Raw genomic sequence first — 22,992 nt, forward strand, 5'->3', positions numbered from 1 at the left:
TCCGTGCGCTGCTCCGTGCGCTGCTCCGTGCGCTCTCCGCGGGGCCGGCCCCGAGCCCGTCCGATGCGCTGCGTCCCGCCTGCGGGGCTCTGCCCCCCGCTCTCACTGCGGGCACACGGAGCGGCCGCGACGGGCTCACGCACCCCCGGCGGGGCCCACCCTGGTCTCAGCCTCTTCCCCGCTCGGCCCGCCCGAGTTAGGGCCCTGCCGACCAGCAGCGCGCACGGCGCTCGGCCCGGCCGACCCCGTCTGCGGTCTGTCCGGTGCCGCCCCCTGCCCTGCTCCCGGCGGCCCCCGTCCTCCCGTCCACCACCCAGCGTTGGTGCGTTAACTTGCCCTGGGCCGCACGGTTGGCCAGACCGGGGTTAAGACGGAGTCATGGGCTTATAGTCCCCTCCAAGGAGAGCCTCAGAGGGCAGGGGCTCCGGGCTCTTCAGGTGGATGGAAAATTACTCCTGGGGGACTGGACTCTGAAGGAGGCAGCCTGGGAATGAGCCGTGTGAGGCCTCTGCTGTCTCTCCTGCTTCCCGGGCATAGGAGGAGGTGAGCCAGGCAAAACGGCACAGGGCCCCTCGCCGGTGGGTCACTATGCGTTCTCAGGCCCAAGAGAGAGGCAGAAGGTCAGGTCGACGGAAGAAAGAGCTGGTGAGACAAAAGAGCAGAAGGAGAACGAGTTTGATCAGTTTGGGGGACAGAGCAGTTGAGTCTGAGCGGAATGAAGGAGACAGCAAAGGAAGGGAAGGAGGAGAGACACCAGGCCGATCCGTAGATACCTCCATCGCCAGAGTTTTTTCCCTGTAGGTCACAGGGAGCATTAAAGCGATGCTTTAGGATGATGAGGCCTCACATGTTCCTTTTACAGTGTGGTATGGATGCTTCCCATTCCGAGGTCCCGTGTCCCCTCGCCTTGAATCCCCTGGGCCGGTGACTACGGCAGAAGTCATATGCTGTGACTTCCAGCATAAAACATGATAGATTGCTGTCTTGTCCTCTTGGGATGCTCCTTCTTAGAATGTGGAGAGGTGTTCTGCCGCCAGCCTAGACGAGGTCCCAGCATCCCCTGCCAGATACGTGAGTGAAGTTTACTGCTGATATCCTCACTGATTTTCCCCCAATCCCAAGATCACAGAGGCCCAAGCGTTTGGGGAGCAGAGACCAGCTGCCCTGGTGCCTGAGTTTCTATCTGCAGAATCCATGAGATGCTAATGACTGAGACTTAAGCCACTAAGTTTTTGGTGAAATTGTCACACGGCAATATGCAGATGGAGTTTTTAATCTGTCTCTAAAAGGATGGAGCTAGGTTGGAGAGCTTAAGGATAAGAATACCAGAAAGTAAGGTGCTTCTGTAGCCTGGAGGGGACAAGAGCCTGGACAGAAAAAGCAAGAGCAGAGTCTTTGCTGTGCATTTGGTATTGATCCTCAAATCTAGAACTGGGCTTTCCCCTCCGTGGATGAAAGGACCAGGGATTGGCTCTTGTAGAAATGCATTTATTCCAGCAGTTTATTAAGGGGGTGCCAGGGGCCTGGCATGGAGCTAACAACAGAAAATGAATACTATTCGATTTATGCCATCAAAGACATGGTTGTTGTTGTTGTTTTTAAGTTTATCTATTTTTTTAAAAATTTCTACATCCAATGTGGGGCTCAAACTCATGACCCTGAGATCAAGAGTTACAGGCTCCACCGACTGAGCCGGCCAGGCAGCCCTATGCCACCAGAGTTTAAAACTACAGGGAACTGACTGGAGATAAGCAAGGACGGACACCAAGTAGTACACTATCAACGCAAGCCCGTACGTACTTAAACATCAAGATCATGGCCAGCAACATCTGCATTAGGAACTCGGTGAAGGAGAACCCATGTTTGCAGGAGCAATTAAGAAGGAGATCGGTAGAGTTTCGTGGTTCAAGAGAATGAACGGTGGTCTGGGAGTGAAATCCACAATTCCGTTCCTTTTTCTGGTCCCCAATTTCTGGAATGGTCAAGCTAGATTAAAAAAAAAAAACAATTGGGGCGCGTGGCTGGCTCAGTCGGTTTGATGTTGGTGTTGAGGGCTCAAGCCTCAAGTTGCGGGGAGAGGTTACTTTTAAAAAATAATGATGAAATCTTTATTAAAAATATATACAATGCCTTAAATTTCAGAAGCATAAGTGTTTTCATGTGAGTGATCTCGTCTGATTCTAACACAGATGTGTTCACATGTGCATGCACGGAGGGTGAGAGAAGGGAGGAATGGGACCCTGGCTCTGTAAGCAAATTCTTCTGTGAGAAAATGGGGATTGATCACAGCACTACTTCCTCATGGGTTTGTTGTGGAGATTAAATGAGACAATGCATGTAAAATACTGTGATATAATAAATATAGGTTTGGGTTTCCTTCTGCTCTAAAACCCTCGTAATCCCCTGAATGGTAGAGTAAGAGGAGTGTCTTTGTTATTCATCATATATCCCTACCAACCACACCTGAATTTCATCTCATGAGTCCACTCCACAGATGGAGAAGCGATGGCTGTTTTGCAGTATCTGCTGAGAGACCCTCTTAGTCTCAAGCTGAAAACGAAGTGATGTTCGGGCCCCTCACTCAGGAGTCTGCAGCCTTGCCCGGAGGTCTCCCTTGGCTTCTGGGCAGGTCCAGTACCATCCAGGCCCAGTTTCAACTGCTGCCCTCTGAAGCATGTGAACCCTTCTTACGAACACTGCTGCCTCTTAGTCTGTGCCTTCTCACACCTTTCTCATAGCATATGTTCATTTTGCAAATATCTTTGGAAACCATGAGGAAAGCGCTGTATTAAAAAAGGGACAAGAGAAAAAAATACTTTGACGTAGTCTCTGCCCTCCAAGAGCTCCCACGTGATAGCCATAATCCATGATACCAAGTGACGTGCCACAACGAAGACAGAGCACAGCGGGGTTTCAGCAAAGCGGGGGGACGGGAGGAGGCTTCACGGAACTGGGTCTATGTTAACCAGGTCCCTGTGTTACACCCAATTATTTAAAATACGTGAATCTATCCATACACGTGTGTTCCTTTTAACGTTCAGCACAGTCACTGAGCTCAGGGCTGGATAGTCCTTGAGAGATGATCTGAGTCAAAACCACCCTTCTGCATGTTCTACCCACGAGGCAAGCTGGACCCCAGAGGGACGCACCTGCTCGCGGGCACTTGCATCCAATGTAAATAGCGGTCCTGAGATCGCTTGAAGGCCTTCGTGGTTCCACAGGCTGGTCTCTTCCACGAGTTCATTTCTCACCGAACAGGAAAAACCTTCATGGAATTTGATTTGGTCCCCTTGGGTTTTCCACGATCGGAGCTCACGTGAAGGTTCCCTGAGTCACATGGAGACCCCCGAGTCATAGGACCTGGCAGTTTCAAACCAGATTTCCTCCACAGCCATCCGGCCCATGTCAAGCATCTCTTGCAAGCGCTTCCAGCCGGTTTTCGCAGTGATCATGAGATAGTCCTTGTTCTCTGGGTGTAGCTGGCAAGAGTGCGCCGCGATGACCAGGGACTGGCAAAAGCGCCCGCACACGAGCAGAAACAAGGCGCTCCTCTCCACGGGTGTCAGCGGGATGACGCTCTCAAAGCCCGCAAGGACGTGACCTCCCACATGCAGCGGCCTCTCGCTCTCAATCATCATGTACATGATGGTGACGGCCACTTCGAACACGTAGTAGCCGTAGCTCATGTCACCGAAGTCCAGAATGCCAGACACGTGGTACACGGCATCACCAAAGGCTGACTTGCTGGGCTCCACTAAAATATTATGGTCATTAAGATCTCCATGATTGACACCTACAAGGAGAAAAATCAAGCCATGGGCAAACATGAAATTCCCAGCTCCTTCTATGTCCGTTTCCTGTTCCTGGGGCATCACCACTCAGCTGTGACAAGCAGTCCAGAGGGAGAGTCAAACCCTATTTTGCCTGAAATAAAAGAATTTTCTCTGAAAGGGAAAAAAAAAGCAGTTAATTTTAGTGGTTGTATTTGCTTTACTTCTGATCAGTATGAGGCTAGAGGATGCAGGCTGGCCGCTGCAAACACCTGGTTCTGACTGCTGGCAGAATGAACGGAGAGTGTTCAAAAGGAATAAACGTGGGACGCCTGGGTGGCTCAGTTGGTTAAGCAGCTGCCTTCGGCTCAGGTCATGATCCCAGCGTCCTGGGATCAAGTCCCACATCGGGCTCCTTGCTCCGCAGGGAGCCTGCTTCTCCCTCTGCCTCTGTCTGCCTCTGTCTGCCATTCTGTCTGCCTGTGCCCGCTTGCTCTCCCTCTCTCTCTCTGACAAATAAATAAAATCTTTAAAAAAAAAAAAAAAAAAGGAATAAACGTATATTCACATTATCGTACAAAACAAAGGGTCCTAACGGAGACTGGCTGACTCGTCAGTGGAGTGTACAACTCTTGATTTTGGGGTTGTGAATTCAAGCCCCGTGTTGGACGTAGAGAGGGCTTAAAAAATAAATTTTTTAAAAAGGAAAAATAATAAGAAAAAGCCAAGAGTCCTAGAATGGGCCAGATGTGTATTTTAACCTAGGATTTCTAAAAAAAAAAAAAAGGAAGTCTGATGACAAATAATTGTGAGTTGTCTCAGTCCTTTGATTACTAGATTAGACACAGACATCTCAAGTCAGTACCAGTCAAAGTGGGGGTCTGTGGTCACTGATGGTCCACAAACTCTCACTAGTGTGTATGAGATAAAAACAGACATTGAGCATGTTTAGAAAAGACTGAGAGTGTTTATAGCAATTTGTCATCTAAGAGTGTGATTGTGCATGTCATTAAGAATACAGACCAGGTTGGTGTTACCGGACTCCCACAGTCAGTCGTGTGCAGTGCAGGGTGTGACCCAGACACAAATGGCAGGACCACGCAGCAGGCGCTGGGGAAAAACCACACTTGTCTTCCCTCAGGAACAGTCTGAGAAATTCTGATTTAAAACCCTGGCTAAGGATTAGGGAGACACAGGGACGTCCAGGAGCATGAAGCGGTGAGTCACGTACTTTCCCGTAAGTGCGTGATAGAAAGTAACATCCACTCCTGAGTACGATGGCAATTTCTTCTAGGTGACTTGGGATCACGTAACTCGTGTTTAAGTAATTTAGCCCAGTGGGTGACATGCAGAAACAATGAACATTTTTGTAAACCACAGATTCTGAACTACACATCTGTGAAACTGGGACGCATGATACAATGGACGCCATGTCACAGTCTCATTGGCAAGGTTTCTTCCTCCTCAGAGGTGAAGGAATGGTACATCTTATGCAATCAAATGGGATTTTAGAACCACTGAGTTACGTTTCTTCAAGCATGCAATCTGTACTTAAGCAAGCATTTTATTGCTTCTATCCCTTGTCTACTGGCCTATCAAAAAATGATAGAGCTATTCAATGCCTGGGGGGAAAATGACAAAAGTTGTTGAATTTGAGAATTAAAGAAAGAGAAGGCATTCTGATCAAGATGGCAGAGTGAGTGAGTTCTCTGATAAGCCTCCTGTGTATAATATACATAGTAATGACAAAAATAAGAAGAGAAAATATAGAGCCAACCTCAAGAACAAGATCGACTTATATAAAACACAGAACAGAAATGCAATGAGCAGGAACGCAACCTCGGGTCTGTGGACGGTGTTCCAGGTCGGCAATGTGCTTTACCCCTTAGGGGAACAGGAACTGGACGTGCTGCCTGCTGGGTGCGGGAGAAGGCTCACCACAGGACATGAAAGGCCGTGACGTGACATGACGTGAAAGGGAAAAACCATCCGAACTCACAAAAGGATGGCAAGTCTGCTCTCAACCCACTGCTCACATGGCCAGGTCCAGAGAGGCAGGAGGACAGAGCAGTCATTCTGGTTACCAGAGTCTTCGGTTCAGTTTTGAGTTAGTTTCTTTTTTTAAGATTTTTTGTTTTTTAAATCCTCTCTACACCCAACATGGGGCTTGAACTCACCACCCTGAGATCAAGAGTCATGTGTTCTATGGACTCAGCTGGCCGGAGGCCCCTCAAATGAGCTTCTTTTGGCTCTTGCTCATGGTGCCTGATTTCCTTGCGTGCTGATATACAGTATGTTCTCTGGACACGAGGTAGTGACTCTAGAAAAATAACTGGAAGAACTTCTAGGAGGCAGGTGATAGGGGCTGACAAGTGCGCTTACGGTGATGAGCGCTGAGTCATACGTGGAAATGGTGCATCACTGTATCGTACAGCTGAACTAATGTGACACTGTATGGTAACTATATGGGAACAAAAAATAATGTAAAACACTTTTTAATTTAAAAAGAACTTCTAGGGGTGCCTGAGTGGCTCAGTGGGTTAAAGCCTCTGCCTTCAGCTCAGGTCATGATCTCAGGGTCCTGGGATCGAGCCCCGCATCGGGCTCTCTGCTCAGCAGGGAGCCCGCTTCCCCCCACCCCTCTCTCTCTGCCTATTTGTGATCTCTGTCTGTCAAATAAAGAAATAAAAATCTTAAAAAAAAAAAGAACTTCTAAAACTGGAAAACATAATGAGAGAAGAATGCAGTGGGTGGCTATAACAGACTAGACATAACTTAAGAAAGAATCAATAAACTAGAGGACATGGTAGAGAAATATCTAAAATGCAGCATAGGCACAGAAAAATACGAAACACATACACACACACACACACACACACACACACACACACACGAGAAGGGACACACAGGATACTCAGTGAGAAGAGTGAACGTGAACTTAATGGGAGCCCAAAAGAAGGAAAGAGAATGGGGCTGGGCAAGAAGCTCCCACACCTGATGAAAGACAATATCCATATACAGGTTTGAGAAACCCAAGCATATTAAGAAAAAAATCATTTAAGAAAAAGAGAACATCCTACAAGAACCCCAAAGGGAAAAAGGCAGGTGGTCTTCAAAGGCTGCAGACCAACAGTTGACCTCTCAGCAGGAATGGAGAAGCTAGGAGAGAGTGGAACCTAAAATCCCAAAACCCCAAAACCTAGAGTCCTATAGGCTGTGAAAATATCCTTCAAGGATGAAGAGAAAACAAAAGCATTTTCAGACAGGTGACATCAGAGAGTTCACCGTTAGAGAACCAGACTGGAGAACATGCTAGGGGATGTGTTCTAGGTAGGAACAAAATGAGGCCAGGCAGGAAGCTTGAGGCTGGAGGAGAGAAAACCAACACACAAGTAAATGTAAACAAACCTGACTATGAAACAACAGTAGCGTTGTCTTCTGGAGGCCCCAAGTATGTTCACCACGCTTACCAAATCAGTGGCTTATAAGCCAGGACAGACATAAATGCACTCAAGGTATCTTTAGGTCCCTATGTTGTCTGGGATCACACGACACTTTGATGAGTCAGGGTCATATATGACGGAATACAGCTCCCAAACTTCTGGACAGAAAGAAATACAGTCACGAAAAGAATGACCTCCAAAACGATGACGTCAAAAGAAGAGGAGTAGAAGAAAAGAAAGAACTGGAACAGACAGAGGCGAGAGTACAGGACAGGATCGCACAACTGTACGGTATCCCAGGGAGCGGACACTGAGGCAGAGTAAAGAGAGAAACTGTATCGACGAAAGCTTCAGTTCGCTAGTAAGGTAACAATCCTAATTTTATGTGCACGTTGCCTGAAAATACACAAAGCACACTTTGACAGAGATACACAAAAAGTACAGGAAATCCACAATCACAGTGAGAGACTTAAAATACACTTGTCAATAATTGTTAGAACACACAGACAAAAATATCCGTAAATAGAGAATTTAGACAACAGGGCGACGAGCTTGACCGACTAACATATACATAACTGCACCCAACAACCACAGAACACACTTTCTTTTTCAGCACACACGGACTATTTTTTAACTTTACCAAATGCGGCTTCATCGAGTAAATCTTAACAAATTTGGGAGTCCTGAAGTCACGTAAAGCTGCTCTGTCCCACACGGTAGTCGTTGGCCATGTGACGTCATTCACAGTCATTCAGATTAAATAAAACGAGGCTCTGGCTCCTTAGTGGTACCAGCCCCACTGCAGCTGCTCCGTGGCGGCTAGAAGCTACTGCGATGGACCACGCGGACACAGAGCACTTCCACCCGTGAAGAAGCTCTCCCAGGCAGCGCCAATGGGTCCCGTGCTCCCCACCCACAGTGCAGCTACAGGAGAAATCCACATCAGAAGGGTACTAAGAACCATCTTCTACAGATCTCTGTAAGTGCAGAGACGGGCCCATGATTAGATTCCTTGCTCTTCAAAGTGTAACATAAACAAGTATAAAAAAGTGTAAAAAAGCTATCCTACCTATTTCCTCCAAATTTATATGGAGATTCCATCCAAACCTAACTAAAATCTTAACAAAAATTTGTAAAAATATGACACGCTGATTCCAAAATTGATACGTACTTAAAGTAAAAAGAACCCAAAATAGCCAAGACCCTCTTATGAGAGAAGAAGAAGGTGTTCTTGGCCACAGAAGGTGGCCATGTTCTACCTGCTACAAGACCTTAAAAGTTTAAAAAATTAAGATAGTGTGGTAATCTTTAGAAACACCCACAAATATTCCAGCTACGTTCCCTCCAGGCACATGCTGGGTTGCACTTCTCTGCTCCTCAAGAAGTTGTGTGTGGCCAGGTGACTTTCTGGCCCTTTGAACTGAACAGAAGCGACATCACTTCAGGGCAGAGATGCAAGAGACACGTACCGTGTCCAGCTTCCCCTTCCCCAGCTACAGCAGCACTCCGTCCCACGCATCTCGGTCCCAGCGTGAGAGTCCGCAGAGCAGAACCCAAGACAGTCCACGCTGGAGAGGCCGCTGGAGTCAGAAGTAGCTCTGCTACCACAGTGCACAGTACCCAGTACCCTACGGGCCACTTGTCACTGCAGCATAACCCTGCCGAGCTGACACACAGTGCGGTGCTGGAGCAGAGAAGAGCAAAGGAAACAGGCACAGAGAGCCCCCAGGCATTTGGTTTATAGCAGAGGTGGTACTGTGAAGCCAAGGGAGTAAAGATGGCTTTTTAATAAATGCTGGAGAAAAAGTTACCAACCACCAGAAAAATTTACACCATATGTAAATTTCAGACAGTTTATAGACAGTTTATATAGAAATTTCAGACAGTTTATATAATGAAGGGGAAAAACTGTAACGCTTTAGTAAGATAATGCAGGAGAATATCTTCGGGACCGTAAGGTACGGAAAAATGTCTGCCCAAGGCACAAAACACTAACCAAGGAGCAGAAGACGGATATACCTGAAACCAAGAAATTCAGGACCATTGATCAAAACACATCATAGAGAAAGCAAAAAGGCAGAACGGAACAAAATATTTGCAACACATATAACCAACAAAGGAACTATATCCAGGAACTATCTGGAACCTCTAAAATCAATGAGAAGGAAATCCCAGTTGAAAAACTGACTAAAGACTTGACGAGGCACTTCACGAAAGAGTTTATCCAAATGGCCAATACATGGGGAACTGCAGAGCAAAACCGAAGGAATCGCTGTTTCCTACGGGACTGGCGAGGGTCAGACTGTGAGGACACCATGGGTGGGGAGCGGTGGACACGCGCAGCCTCTGCTAACAGCAGCGCACAGGCACACAGGCACCCCGGAAAGCCGTGTGCCAGCGTCTCGTCACGCGGCACATAGACCTGTCCTATGGCCCAGCAGTCCTACCTCAGTGCGTGTGGGGCCGCGCACCCGGTAACAGAGACGAGAACTGAGGGTAGTGAGGACCGGCGGAGCAGTAAAGCTGGGAAAGTGAAACGGGAACCAGGAGAATCCGAGTGCATGTGAAGCGTGTGACAAAGAACAAAGTCAAGGCTGCCAACTCCCAGGTTTTCGGCGAGATCAGCGAGTGAATGGTGGATACCATTTTCACGACGTGAAGCTGAGCGGAGGGTGCTGGTTTGATGGGGGAAGTCAACTCTGTTTTTATGCTACGGCCTTGCGCTATGTTTACACAAAGTAAACGCTGCGGATGGAGTTGTGATGGCCCCCCACAGCCGACACGTTGAAGCCCACCGACCAGCGTGGTGGTGTTTGGAGCTGGGGGTCTTTGGGAGGTAATGGGGTTTAGATGCACCATGAGGGTGGGGCCCTCATGGAGGGATTAGTGCCCTTCTAAGAAGAGACACTGAGGGAGAGCGCAGCGCTCTCTGTCCACCACGTGGGGACGCGGAGAGAAGGTGTCTGGGCCTGGGAAAGAAACGGAGCGTGCTGGTACCTGGACCTCACATTTCCAGCCTCCAGAACTGTAGGAAGCCCCCCACCTCGTCTCCATACCTTGTAACGGCAGCCAGAGCTGGGCCCTACTGAAAGCAGAGGCAGGAGGGAGGCTGCTGCCTTCATCAGGCTTCTGCAAGTGCCCCTTCCTGCCTGGTCCTCCGACCCGTGCTTCATGCCCCGTCAAAGGCTGCTTCCACCTGGAGAAACTGTCGCCCACATCCATAAGGAGGTACACACTAGCATGCTCACTGGAACCCCACGACAGAACAACAACAAAAACCAACCTAAAATTCCATCGACAAGAGAAGAGACTCAAAATAGCACGGTACATTGAAATAAAGGGTGGTGCATACCTGAGTAGTAAGGGGTACTACTCAGCACAACAATGGGTGAAATGCGCTAGAACTACCCATAGGAAATGATCAGTCGGACGGAGAAAAGCAGGTGCCAGAACTTGAAGACCATCTGATAGCATCTAACAGTGGGAAACATGCAGAATGTCACAGCCCCTCATTTATGAATCTGTATGTCGTGAGTACGAATTCAGTAGGGAGGGGAAGGTGTGATCCCGTAAGGTCTGGAGAGGATCTCAAATGTGGCAATTTTAAGGGAGGTAGAAGTACTGTTCTTTAAAGCACCAGGAGCAAGCTTGGCTACATTCTGAGACTTGGTGAAACTGAGTCGTATGCCCACGCTCTTCTGAGGCTCTCAACATGCCAGTGTAAACAGCAAGCAAAACACTTCCCCGATCGGGGGTACTCACACTCTCGGAAGTGACATAGTTTGGGCAGGATCTCGTCCTTGAACAGCTGGATGACCTGTACGACAATCTCCCGCTTTCGGCTCTGGCCCAAGGCGTCCAGGTACTTCTCCAGAAGGGGGACGTTTTTCAGATTCCAAATGAAGTTCTCCCGACGAAGATGACTTAACTTCGGGTGACGGAATTTCTAAACGGAAGACAAGGAACACTGAGAGTCTGGACGGGTAGAGCGGCCACGAGGGAGGGCTGGTGGGCGAGAGACCGCCCTCCCAGGCTCCGTCCAAGGGGCCCGCGGCGCCCCCGCGCTCACCGACACACTCCGTTAACCCCCCACGGGCACAGCTGACCAGGAGTCGTCGTTCTGAGGGCACGTCCCTATCTCACCGTAGCTGAGGGGGACTTCCTGGAGCCCCCGGCGGGTGCTGGAGGCCGGGAGAAAGAACTCTGCTGACCCCGACGGCCTGCCCCCCGCCGTGACCTCTGACCTCACCTTCTACTATGTTCACGGACTCTCCTGCAGCCACAGAGGCCTCCCAGGGGGCAGGACCGCACCTGCACACCCCCACCTCACGGCCTCTGCGTTCCCTGCTCCCCCGGACACACAGCCAGGCCGTGAACGTCCACCAGCTCCTTCTGTGGGAGGCCCCCCGGCCACTGCACCCGAAACGTCAGCCCCCTCCGGTCCTGCCTGCCCCTCCCGCGCTGATGTCTTCCCCGCGAGCCCACAGCACGGGCGGCTACCGCTCTCCGGAGCTCACCCTCTGGCCTTACTCTCCAGCCTCGTGGGAACGGAAGCTCCTGCAAGGGCCGCACTCCGGGTTGGTCCGTCTGCTCACTCCACGTTCCCGCACCTACCATGGTGCCCGGCTCACAGAACACGCGGCTCCAGCGACCGTTGCTGAATAAATGAATGTTCCCAGGATAGAAAATTCTAGAATTCCAGGGCCTTTAGCCTTGAGCCACTCTATATGGAGTTCGAAACAGCTCTGCCCATCACTGCACAGAAGGGGAAACTGAGTCCAGGATAAGGAGGGAAGTCACTACTCATGGGCTGAGGGGGTGCTGAGGGGCCTTCTGTCTGTTGGGCGTGACGTCTCAAGCGAGACAGCCCTGTCGAGGGCAGCCCAGGAGACAGGCCTCCGTCAGCAGCACGTGGACCAGCCCGTGGAACGTATGCTGGGTTTTGGATTTTATTCTACTTCTTTAAAAACATTCCTCTTAGTGGATTTTGCCATCCACTCTTGAGGCCTGGAGTTTGGACCCCCCAGGCTACACTGTCACCACCACAGACTTGCTAAGTAGCCTTGGTCAGAGCACCTCTCACGGGGGCGCTCTGCGGGCGTTTGAAGCGGCTCTGCGGGCTTCACGGTGCCAAGCTGAGCTGTCTCTGCCCCGTGTCCCCGACCCTGGTTCCAGTGATGACGTCAGGCCGTCTCCCACCTGACCGGCTGCCGCACAGTCCCAGACGGCGGTCCTGCCCCCCAGAGTGTCCTCCTGGCAGAGTCAAGCTCGCAGTGCCCAGTTACCCTCACGGGACACGGTCGGACCCTCCTGATGGCGTGACGTGCCAAGGGCCACTCCCGGTCACAGGAACGTTCGGCATGACAATGCTGCTAGAAGCCATGCCCCTGGGGGACAGGACTGCAGGTACGAGTGGACAAGGTACAGGAGAGAAAGAACGCTGACCCTGTTCAGAACACTGGAAAGTTTACCGGGCATTCTTCTTCCTTTTCGTTGTAAAGAGCACAACAGACGGAGCCATGGTCCACCCGGGGAGGGCTCTGGGCCGGCTCCTAAAACAGGGTGCTGCCGGCCACGCACCCCAAGGGAAAGGGCCTGGGCTCCAGCAGGAGGAGCGGGACAGGACCTGGCCCCAAGGTCAGACACAGCAGGGTCTCAACAGGCTTTTCCGCTTAATATTGCAGATGTTTCCTTCGCAGTAAAATCCGAGTGCCAGCACCAGCCGCGCAGTCATTTGACGAACGAAGACCGGAAAGAATAGAATGAATTAAGACCTCACACCTAACGGGTGCCCGGTACAGATTCGCCGAGCGTGAGCGTCGCAGCTCCGGCTCCTGGGCGTCCGAGCCAGAGTTCAGGGGCCACGGCATGACTATGTTAAATGCAAACATCCCAGGGGAGGGGCACAGGCTGTCAGATGGGAAAACCAGCCAGACCTCACCTCCCCGGCCTACCAGACACGCCTGCACGGCACACGGGGACAGAAGGCACACAGGAAGTCTCCCGCTCAGCCCCAGGGGCTCTGGGACAGAGGACATGGGACCCTCCTCCGTCCCACGGCTGGGGTGCCCCGGCCCTTCTCTCACTGAGCTCCCACTAAGGCTCCGTGACTCTTCTAAAGCAGCAGCCACAGGGAAGGACACCAGGAGCCATGAGGGGGCACAGTGTGAGGTCCGCGGAGGCTGGCGAGCTTTCCCCAGCGGCACAGGGCTCCCTCGTGACCGACGTCAGGGGAGACTGCTGTCCTGTGTGCGGCGCCGGGTCCCAGCAAACATGTTAGAGCCCATGTCTTCCTCAGCCCCTCCGTGTCCCATCGCAGAACATTAAATCAATCACCAAATCCGGCTGGCTCCGTCTCCAACATGTATCTTGAACCTTCCGTGGGTTCCGGCCCTCAGTCAGCCTCTCTCTGATGCTTCCTTCGCTTCCTAGACACGCTCCGCCCACTCCGGCTCTCTGCCAGCCTGTCTGCCGCACTGGTCCACGGAGTGCCGCAATGTCGCGATCTGTGCCCGTTTGAAGACCCTCCAGGCGAGGGCACATGAGGTGACGAACGCGGCTGTCACATGCGACTGATGAATCCCTGACCTCTACCTCTGAAGCCAATAATACATCACATCTTAACTTAATTTAAACTAAAAAAAACCCCAGGAAGTAAAAATAAAAGCCCTCCAAGCTTCCTAAACCCTTTCGTGTCATACACGACAATGTATCTCATAATCTGACAAGCATCCGTCTCCAATTTTGTCCCCATCTTGTTCTCTCGGCAACCAGCTGCCTTGTGGTGAGGACGCGGGGCCGTCCTGGGGACGAGAGCCCATGTGGAGGAGAACCACAGAGCCCCCGGCCCAGCACCCTGCTGAGTGCGGCTGCATATGTGGCCCCATCCACACCCTGACCCACAAATGCATGAGAAATAAATCCACGTCTGAAGGCGTCAGTTTGGAGATGGTCTGTTACGGGGCATAGGTGGCCAGGACGCTGCTCGGCGAGGCCAGCGACAGGAGGTCGGAGTTCAGAAGTCGCAAGAGGAACGAGGGATCGTTTATGCGCAGCTCGGGAAGAGAGGGGTCCAGGGGGCATTTCCCAGAGCGCAGCGCCCGAGGGAGTCTGGCTGCACGGGGAAGGGTCCCGGTGGCTCGGAAAGTGGCACGTGTGAAGACGCACGCGAAGCTGCGTGAGATAGAGTGGCCCGTCGGGGATCCACGAGGAGTGATGGGGAGAAGGACGAACGGACGGACGGAGGCCCTGTGGGGACACAGGCAGGACGGGGCATGCGGGGCCTCACACGGGGACCTTGGCCTCCACATCGAAGCAGCAAGAAGCCACTGACAGGCTCCGTGGTTGGATTTGTAGTTGTAGAAAGTACCTCTGAATCGGCACAAAGAGTAAATGGGAGAAGGAGCCTGACCACAGGGAGGCAACCGTGGTGAGTGAGGACAGTCACGGTGGGGGCGGGGCGGCCGGGCCACAGAGGCGCGTGGCCTGTGGCATAAGCAGGACTCAGCGGGGGGTCCTGGAGGTGTTTTCCTCATGCAGACCACGCGGTGCAGACCACCTCTGAGCATGCGTGCCGCCCCCCACCCCCGGCCCCAGCATATTCCTCTGGGACGGGCGAGCCCGTCCTCTTCTCCCGGAGCCGGGCACGGCCGAGGGGCACGTACACACGTGCTGTGGGCGGCTGCAGGGCACACTCGTCATTCACAGTACCATTTCCACCACCACACAGACACACGTCCGCCCAGGCCTCCGGCTCCCGCGGCAGCTCGCTCGCTGGCCGGACAGTGTGGGGCCCACTCTGCAAATACGGACAGTCTTCCGGGAGCGGCACCAAGAGTGTAGGGGCCGCCTGGAAACGCAGGCAATTCTGCCCACACTCCCGCGAGGCGCAGGGCTGGCGGAAAGAGGCCTCGCGGTCAAGAAGTGCCCATAGCAGCGGCCCTAGTCCCTCCTAACAGCCCACAGGCGGCACTGGGAGGAGAAAGGGAGTCTGGCCCTGGGTTTGTTAACTGAAACAGACCACAACTCAACAAGTACGCAGGTCCTAGAAGCAAGCAAAGCCCCACGTCCTACCTGCAGGGTCTCATCCAGTTTGCCGGCGAGCCTCCCGACCTCGTACAGCAGCTGGGGGCTGCTGGGGACCTCGGCCACAGGCGTCCCCGGGAGGTAGGACAGCAGCCTCAGCAGGTAGCCTGCGACTCCAGAGCTGCCATCTGCATGGACGCAAGCACATGCCGTCACGTCTCAGGGAGATGGCCGGGGCTGTCCTGCTCGGTCATTACGACCAGGAGAACCACAGATGTCACAGGAAAGGAGCAACACACAGGCTTCACGGGGTCCACAGGACGGGTGGACGGACCTGAGGGTCCCAGAGCCAGCCACGCACACATGACTGTTCGGTGGCCCCAGGATTCAGAGGACGTGCAGGACTGGGAAGCGGGGTGCCCCAGGTCACCTGTGACCCCGAGATCAAGACCCTGGGATCACGACCTGAGCCCCCAGGTGCCCCCGTCAAGTCCTTTCTGAGGGGAAGAGTTACAGCAGATCCTGTGAATCAGAGCCCCCAATCTCCACTCTGGGGAGGCTGCATGTCCCCCACGCCTATACCCGGAGCCATTAACCCGTTCCCAGTGTTTCTACTTGGAGCTCAAATGCAGTAACGTATGTGGATGCAGTGACGGCGAGCGGGCGGGCTCTTACCTACAGACACGAGAGAGCTGAGGTGGCCTCCCGCAGTGGGATGCACGGAGGCCGTCGGGAAGCCAGCGGCTCTCAGGAACATGCTGACGTGACTCTGCACTTCAATCAGCTCTGGGCTCCTGCTGGACTCGGCGTTGCTTATCTTAAGGACGTACTCTGTCGGCTCATCTGCGGCATCTTTGGCACTTGAAATGTACACGTGAAAGTTCTGGTCATCATAGCTGGGAAGTGGCCGGATCTTGGAAACTTTTAACCCAAATAACGATTCCACTAACGCAGAGGCTTGTGCGTCACTGAAAGTCGGTTTCGCAAGAGCCTGGGGTTGCTGATCGTCTCCGTGTGACATCACGTCTCGGGAAAACAGACCGACTAGGAAGAGGACACGCAATGAACACGTTTACTTAAGTGATTTTTCTTAAGACAGACCCATCATGCTGCTCACTCCTGATTCTATATATTTTATTAATTTTCACTCGTAAAGCTGAAAAATTAAATTCGTAAACGGGATAAAGAAAGAGGTGTTTGGGCAGGTGAATAAATATCCTTGCATCATAGATGACTTTCACACTCACCTCGCAGACAGGAGGGAGGAAAGCCCCTGGCACGCCCTAGTCCCATTCCTGGCTGAGGTCGCGACAGGAGGAGCACAGGAGAAGCAGAAACTGAGGTCGCGACAGGAGGAGCACTTTGCCGAGACACACCAAGATCCCGGACCCATGCTATTGTCCCTTTGACAGAGGGGACAGCTTGGGGCTAAAACATAAGTTCAGATCCAGGGATCTTACTCTGTTGCCCACCAGTTCCGCTGAATCATAACCTCACCGTCCAGCTCACCATGCACACTTCCAGTCCAGAAGCATGGGCTGGTGTGAGAGGCATGGTGTGAGCCCTGGAGGACACGTGCAGATGCCCCAGGGCGCTCCGGGACACGAGGCATGTCAGCTCACGGTCACAAACACCCTCCCAGTCCGACACTCAGAAGCTGCTCAGGACATCAAGTCACAAGGCAGTAAGTACCAAACTGAGAACACCAAAGAGCCCTGAACTAAGCACACCCCTGGCGTGTATGAATTAACACTGAACTCAGTTGACCTTTACGTTGCAAAGAATCACTTTTCTACAGCCAAGCAGAATAAGGGCTGGAAGTAAACATGAAGAGCAGTTCCACAAGGCTGCCCAGCTGGCTCAGGGCGTAGAGCGTGTGACTCCTGATCTCAGGGCTGTAAGTTTGATCCCCATGCTGGGTACAGCGATTACTTGAAAATAAAATCTAGGGGGGCCTGGGTGGCTCCATCAGTTACGTGTCTGACTCTTGATCTCAGCTTACGTCTTGATCTCACAGTCATGAGTTGCAGCCCCATAGTGGCTCCACATTGGGTATGGAGCTTACTTAAAAAAAAAAAAAAACCACTATGGGGCGCCTGGGTGGCTCATGGATTAGGCCTCTGCCTTTGGCTCAGGTCCTGATCTCAGGGTCCTGGGATGGAGTCCCGCATCGGGCTCTCTGCTCAGCGGGGAGCCTGCTTCCTCCTCTCTCCCTGCCTGCCTCTCTGCCTACTTGTGATCTCTGTCTAATAAACAAATAATATCTTTTTTTAAAAAAAAACAGCACACACTTGGCATCCCTCAAAAGCATCTACGTGACACAGATACCACAGAGAAGAGCTTCTGAACAGCCTTCAGGAACCAAATGTTTGAGTTCCATGCATCCTCACTTCCCTTTTTTTCCAAAATAGCTTTCTTCCAACGCCCCCTTCATACTAAGCTGTAGGTAACGAGTAACATCTGCGGGTGGGCTGCGTTTCAGGCATGATCCTGATGGCGGTTCAAGGGATGGCGTCATACAAGAAGCATCTCAAGAAGAGCAAGCTTTCATCTACAGAAACTGGAACAGCTGTCGCTTCCGGAGGGCTCTCTGGAGGGCCATGTCTAGATCTCGACGATGCTTGGTTTACACGGATACATACATCCGTCCAAACTTGAAACTTAAGGATAAGATCTGTGGGTCTCACTCCTTGTAAATTTAACCTTAAAAAAAATAAAAGTCCCTGTGAGAGACTGGCAAGGACAAGGGGCTGAGGGTGGGGCCTTAGGACCTTCTCGGAGCTCCCCAGATCACACTATGCCCACGAACGTCTAATCACTTCGGATCTATGAAAGCCAGAGCTCACCTCACTCCAGTGAGGAGACGGGGATAAAATTCAGAGAGGCACACTGGGGCTCTCCCATAGGAAACCCTCCCCACCACAGTCCCAAGTCTATGCCTGATGCCTCAAGTGATGACAAGAATTTTAGCCTAGGGACTTCTGGGTGCACAGCTCCAGCCATGGTCCTGGGGTCCTGGGATCAAGTCCCACATCGGGCTCCTTGCTCAGTAGAGAGCCTGCTTCTCTTGCCCACTGCTCCCTCTGTGTCAAATGAATAAAATCTTTAAAAAAAAAAAAAAAAAGAATACTCGCCTTAAATGCCATTCTCTTCCTCCCTGCCTTCCTATAGATCCTCTTTCCAAAGTGACTTCTCTCCCCTCAGAAGCCTGCAGCCAGCCGCTCCCGCCACGGGCCAGTTTCTACCACCTGTCACAGTCACTGTGTTCTTGCCAATCACTTTCCATGTTTGCTTTCTGACCAGAGTATTTGCTTTCCAGGCTTGTTCACTAAGATGCTGTGACAAAGCCTGAATGGGGTTTCAAAACATAATCCTTGCACCTGAAACTTGGGGGAACCAACATATCCTATCACATTGTACGTGGGCTTTAAGACTTCACAGAAAGTTTTAACATTCCTTCTGGAGGTGTATAAACTGATATAAGGCCAGTAGTAAGAATACTTGAAGTTCAAAATACTTGCAAGGTTTAAACCCAACATGAATTGGATTCACAGTTTTTTAACTCCTAAAGCGTTAAGGATGTCAGAGTAATTCTGAATTTGATATGAAGTACAAACCCTTAAAGAGAAAAGGAACCTAGGAGGCAAGTGGGGAAGGCCCGTCTCCCTTCCAGCCTAGAAAATGTTCCCAGACCTTCGTCCAACAGGGCTGGCGCCGCTGAAGGAGAGGGGAGCAGTGTTGGCAGCTCTCGCCGTCAAAAGAAGATCTGGTACAAAAAGGAGCTGAGCTGATCCAGTGTATTTTACCTACACAGTAAAAAAAAAAACCCAAGGGCAGAAAGTTGCTCTGTTGCAAGAAACAAAGCGTCATTAATCCCAGCAGCACTGCTGAGCCTCGGAAAGGGCGCACTGGTCACATCTCCGCTAAGTAGGGATTGGACAGGTCCACCCTGAGAGTCCCTGGCAGCTCTGACTTCCTATGCTTCTCCGGTTCTTTCTTTCCAAGCTGAAGATTGCCTTTCTTTGTACACAAGGACTCAGACGATGACAGTAACGGCACCGACCATCAGCTCCTCAAAGTCAGTGAGCACAAGGAAAGAGACACGTTCATCAGTGGTGTGTGCCCTGATGTCTGTGGTGTGTAGAGGGACAAGGAAGAGAATCCAAATCCCGGAGGAGGTCCGGCTACACTTGAGGCCGGAGGGCTTTACCAAGGGACTGAGAAAGCATCCAGGGAGCAGACGTTCTCCAACCCTGCTCGCAGCCCGTGAATCCCACACACTTTGTCCCACACCCGGGGGTCTGGACTTTCAACCCTGCACTGTGCTGAGACACCCTGGTGGAAACGCAGTTAGTTATTCTGGGTTCTCCCCGCTCCCGGCCAGATGGACAAAGTCTGGTTAGACTCGACTCAGGACGCCCTGCACAGTGCCCTTCTCCCGCGATTCCCCTGCTCCGACCTCGCCGGGTGCAGAGTGGGGTCATGCCCAGGGAACATCGGTGACCCCTGTGCCCAGCCCAGGGCTCCACAGTGGGCGGCTGCGGGCTTTGGAGGTCCTCCTGCTGGAGCATGGGGTGGGGGGCGGGGAGTGGGGTGCTCCAGGACCGGGCAGGGGCTGGCGACCCCAGAGGCAGGAAAACAAGGAGGTGGGGGCTCATGGGTCAGGGGGCTGCAGCCCCGGGACCGCGTCCCCACCCACGGCCGCCCCTCCGCCCGGTCGCCACGGGAGAGTCGCGGGCCGGGGCGCACGGGTCAGGGGGCTGCGGCCCGGACCCCGTCCCCACCCACGGCCGCCCCTCCGCCCGGTCCCCAGGCCACTGCGGGAGAGTCGCACCACAGTCCCCCCGGTGCACCCCCAGTGCTGTCGGGGCGGTCCCCGCTCTCCCCTGCCGGCTCACCCGCAGCGACCCGTGATCCCGAGGCGACACGGCTGTCCAGCGGCTCTCGATCCTGCAGCGGCCCCAGCCAGCCAGAGCTCGCGAACCCCGACTTCTGATTGGCCCCTCGCTAACCCGCGCCGCCAATCAGCGTACAGTACTGGGGGGCGAGGCTGGGCCGCGGCCGACCCGCCCCGGCCGGCGGGATCAGCTCCTGATTGGCTTTCCGCAACCATGCCCCGCCCCCACCTCGGTGGTCCCTCCACTCAGAATCCGCCATCCCCACGTAATTGGGCTTCTTGTTTCTGATTGGCTCTTCGCGACCCCGCCCCGCCCACTCCAGAAGGGCCCCTGCAGTTGCGTGCAGTCCCCGCGGCGGCTCCGCCGGCGGCTGCCCCAGGGTTCAGCACGTCCCGGTGCCGCTGGAGCCTGGTCCCCGGGGCCGCCTTCGCCCGCGAGGAGGCCCGAAGAGGCTGGGCCCACACGCCCCCGCCGCGCCTGGCCGCCGCACCTCCGAGCGGCCCCTCGCTCCCAGGCCCGCGGGCCGAGCAGCATCCGGGGGCAGGGGGCGCCAGGGCGGCCGGGGAGACCCCCACTGCAGGAAACCGCCGGGTGCGCGCCGGGCGGGGGTCCCCGGGCCCGGGGGGCCAGGCAGGACTTCCCGGCGGGCCGGAGCTGACCCACGACGCGGTGTCCGTGGTTCTGTCGGGGCCCCTTCGTCCCCCTGCAGGTCCATGACCCCCCCCACGGGTACAGCACCCCCCCACACACACCTGGAGGTTCCCCAGGGCCCTGTCAACCTGGCCTCCTGGTCAGGTCAGCGTAGTTCTCTACTGGACTCTCATCTCCAAGGAGCAGGGCTGTATTTTCAGGTCCTGGGGGTTTTCTTGTCTGGAAATCCCTTCAGGGTGTCAAAAGCAAATTTCATTCCCATTTCCCACAATCCAAATCTGACTCCTACTGGCCTCTTAAGGCCTTCAGTTTACTGTAGCCCGGAGGGCTCCTGACTTCACTCCCAGGTGGGTTTCTCTACTCCCTGCTCTTCTCCCACTGAGAGCAGTGGTGGGGGGGGGGGGGGGGTGGACTGGGCCGGGGAGCGGCGGGGGGGGGGGGGGGGGGGGGGGGGGGGGATGTAGACTGAGCCTGGAAATGGTGAGATGAAGAGGCAGGGTTAGGAGGTCCATAGTGCCCCTTTCCGCCCACAGAGCCTTCTTCACACAGACTGTTAGGTAACCTGCCCTTTCATTTTTAAGTAATCTCTACCCCCGGCGTGAAGCTGAAACTTAGAGGGGCTGGAGATGGGAGAGGCAGGAAAACAAGGAGGCACAGGTGAGGGGGCTACAGCCATGCACCCTGTCCCCATCCACAGCCGCCCCTCTGCTGGGGTCCCCATGGGAGAGTCCAAGGCAGGGGTGCATGGGTCAGGGGGCAGCAGCCCCAGCCACCGGCCCCAGCCACGGCCGCCCCTCCCCAGGGGAATACTGTGCTTCTAGGACTGAGCCAACCTTTCATTTTCTATGCTCAACTCGGTCTTCAATAATATCCTCACAAATACATCTTTTGAGTTTTTCTAATTATGTCCTTAAGAGACACTGCTCAGTCACAGGACTGAGTCCAAGAGAATGAACTTTTCTAAGGCTTGTAGCACACGCTGAATTATGTTTCTCCTCAAAACACCAATACTGGATATCCTAATGAAAAAAGCACCAATCTGGTAAGAAAGGTCATACCACGGTGGGATTAAGGGTTGTTTCCCGCCCCCACCTGGCCACCTGGGACACACCGCTGGCTCTCAGAGCTCAGTGATGCACCCCTGTAGGAAAAGGAGCCGGACCCCTTGCAGCTGAGCCGGTGAGCTCGCCTGCGACATGGGACGGCCCATCTGCGCGCTCCTGCAACTCCTGCAGGCTGCTTAGAAGGCTCAAAACTCAGTGATGACGTCATTGTCACCATACACGCAAATTCTGTAGGGACCAGACAGGTGTAAGAGCTGTTTCAATTTCGAAATCACACTAAACACAAGCTTTTTTAGTCTGGTGTTTTGGAAAATGGATCAGACAACTCACAGCAGATCAAAACAAATAGGCTGTGGCCCACCTCATTCATAACTAAAACCCCGAACTGGCCTCAAGTGAGAGCTGGAACCACACGTCAGGATGGAGGGTACGTCCTGGACGCCAGTGTTCTCCTAGCCCCGCCAGCACGAGCCTCTGGAACTCACACTTCACAGAACACGAAACTGAAATATTCAGACAATTCTTAATATTGTACCAGCCTTGGTTTATGAATAGCAGATTTTCTTCAAGTTGATTACCTAATCTCTACCCTGAATGCGGGATGTGAACTCACGACCCTGCGGTCCAGGCGCCTCCTATTCCAACTGAGCCAGCCAGGCGCCCCCATGATCACCATAATTTCGCAACTTTCACTGCTCGCTCGGGTTGCTGTTAAGAGTGGTACAAAGGGCAGCTCCTTCTCCATCACACAACACTGCTCCAGAATGGAGGACCCTGGCCCGACTGCCAGCTCTGGCTGACTAAAGAGTGGCCAGTAGGAGGCGGCAGCTGATCCCAACGTTAGGAGACTCAGGAAAACAGAGCGTCTCCATCCTGCCTCCTCAAGAAAAAGCCACTTCCTCCTGTAACACACAGCTGACACACGAGGCCAGTTCAGTCCCAGACGCTGACTGGAACGTACATCGCCTGCACACGGAGACCGTGGAACGGACGTTACATGCAGCGCAGCTGTGGAAGGACCGGCTCCCTCACTAAACCGGAATGCAATGTGTGGGTGCACGAGGGTGCTTCGAGACTCACAAATGAGGGGGAACCACGACAAGGAGGTAACTGTAGAAGTGACATTTCACGACGTGAAGTC

General features: G+C 53.3%; 1 protein-coding gene across 5 annotated transcripts; it reads right to left on the minus strand.

Moving 5' to 3' along the window:
- Positions 1-1,472: 1,472 nt before the first annotated feature.
- Positions 1,473-22,296, minus strand: HYKK (hydroxylysine kinase). 5 transcript variants are annotated; one of them, XM_059371370.1, is made up of 5 exons: positions 22,213-22,296; positions 15,914-16,282; positions 15,287-15,426; positions 10,976-11,159; positions 1,473-3,793 (listed from the first exon to the last, which is right to left on the minus strand). In XM_059371370.1, the coding sequence occupies exons 2-5, from the start codon at positions 16,257-16,259 to the stop codon at positions 3,333-3,335; spliced, it is 1,131 nt and encodes a 376-aa protein (XP_059227353.1). In that variant the 5' UTR covers positions 16,260-16,282; positions 22,213-22,296; the 3' UTR covers positions 1,473-3,332. The 5 variants fall into 5 exon arrangements, with proteins under 5 accessions (XP_059227353.1, XP_059227351.1, XP_059227350.1 ...); XM_059371368.1 differs by lacking the exon at positions 22,213-22,296 and adding an exon at positions 20,137-20,227; XM_059371367.1 differs by lacking the exon at positions 22,213-22,296 and adding an exon at positions 17,530-17,867.
- Positions 22,297-22,992: the final 696 nt, after the last annotated feature.

The sequence above is a fragment of the Mustela nigripes genome, chromosome 13 (assembly GCF_022355385.1).
Source record: "Mustela nigripes isolate SB6536 chromosome 13, MUSNIG.SB6536, whole genome shotgun sequence".
Classification (NCBI taxonomy): domain Eukaryota; kingdom Metazoa; phylum Chordata; class Mammalia; order Carnivora; family Mustelidae; genus Mustela; species Mustela nigripes.

Excerpts from the sequence above, each read along its gene's own strand:
- HYKK (XM_059371366.1), bottom strand. The coding sequence starts at position 16,531 with ATGGGACTAGGGCGTGCCAGGGGCTTTCCTCCCTCCTGTCTGCGAG. Across the intron at positions 15,427-15,913 it reads CAGCTCTCTCGTGTCTGTAG|ATGGCAGCTCTGGAGTCGCA; the intron begins GTAAGAGCCCGC and ends GCGTCCATGCAG. Across the intron at positions 3,794-10,975 it reads ACTATGTCACTTCCGAGAGT|GTGTCAATCATGGAGATCTT; the intron begins GTGAGTACCCCC and ends TTCTCCTTGTAG.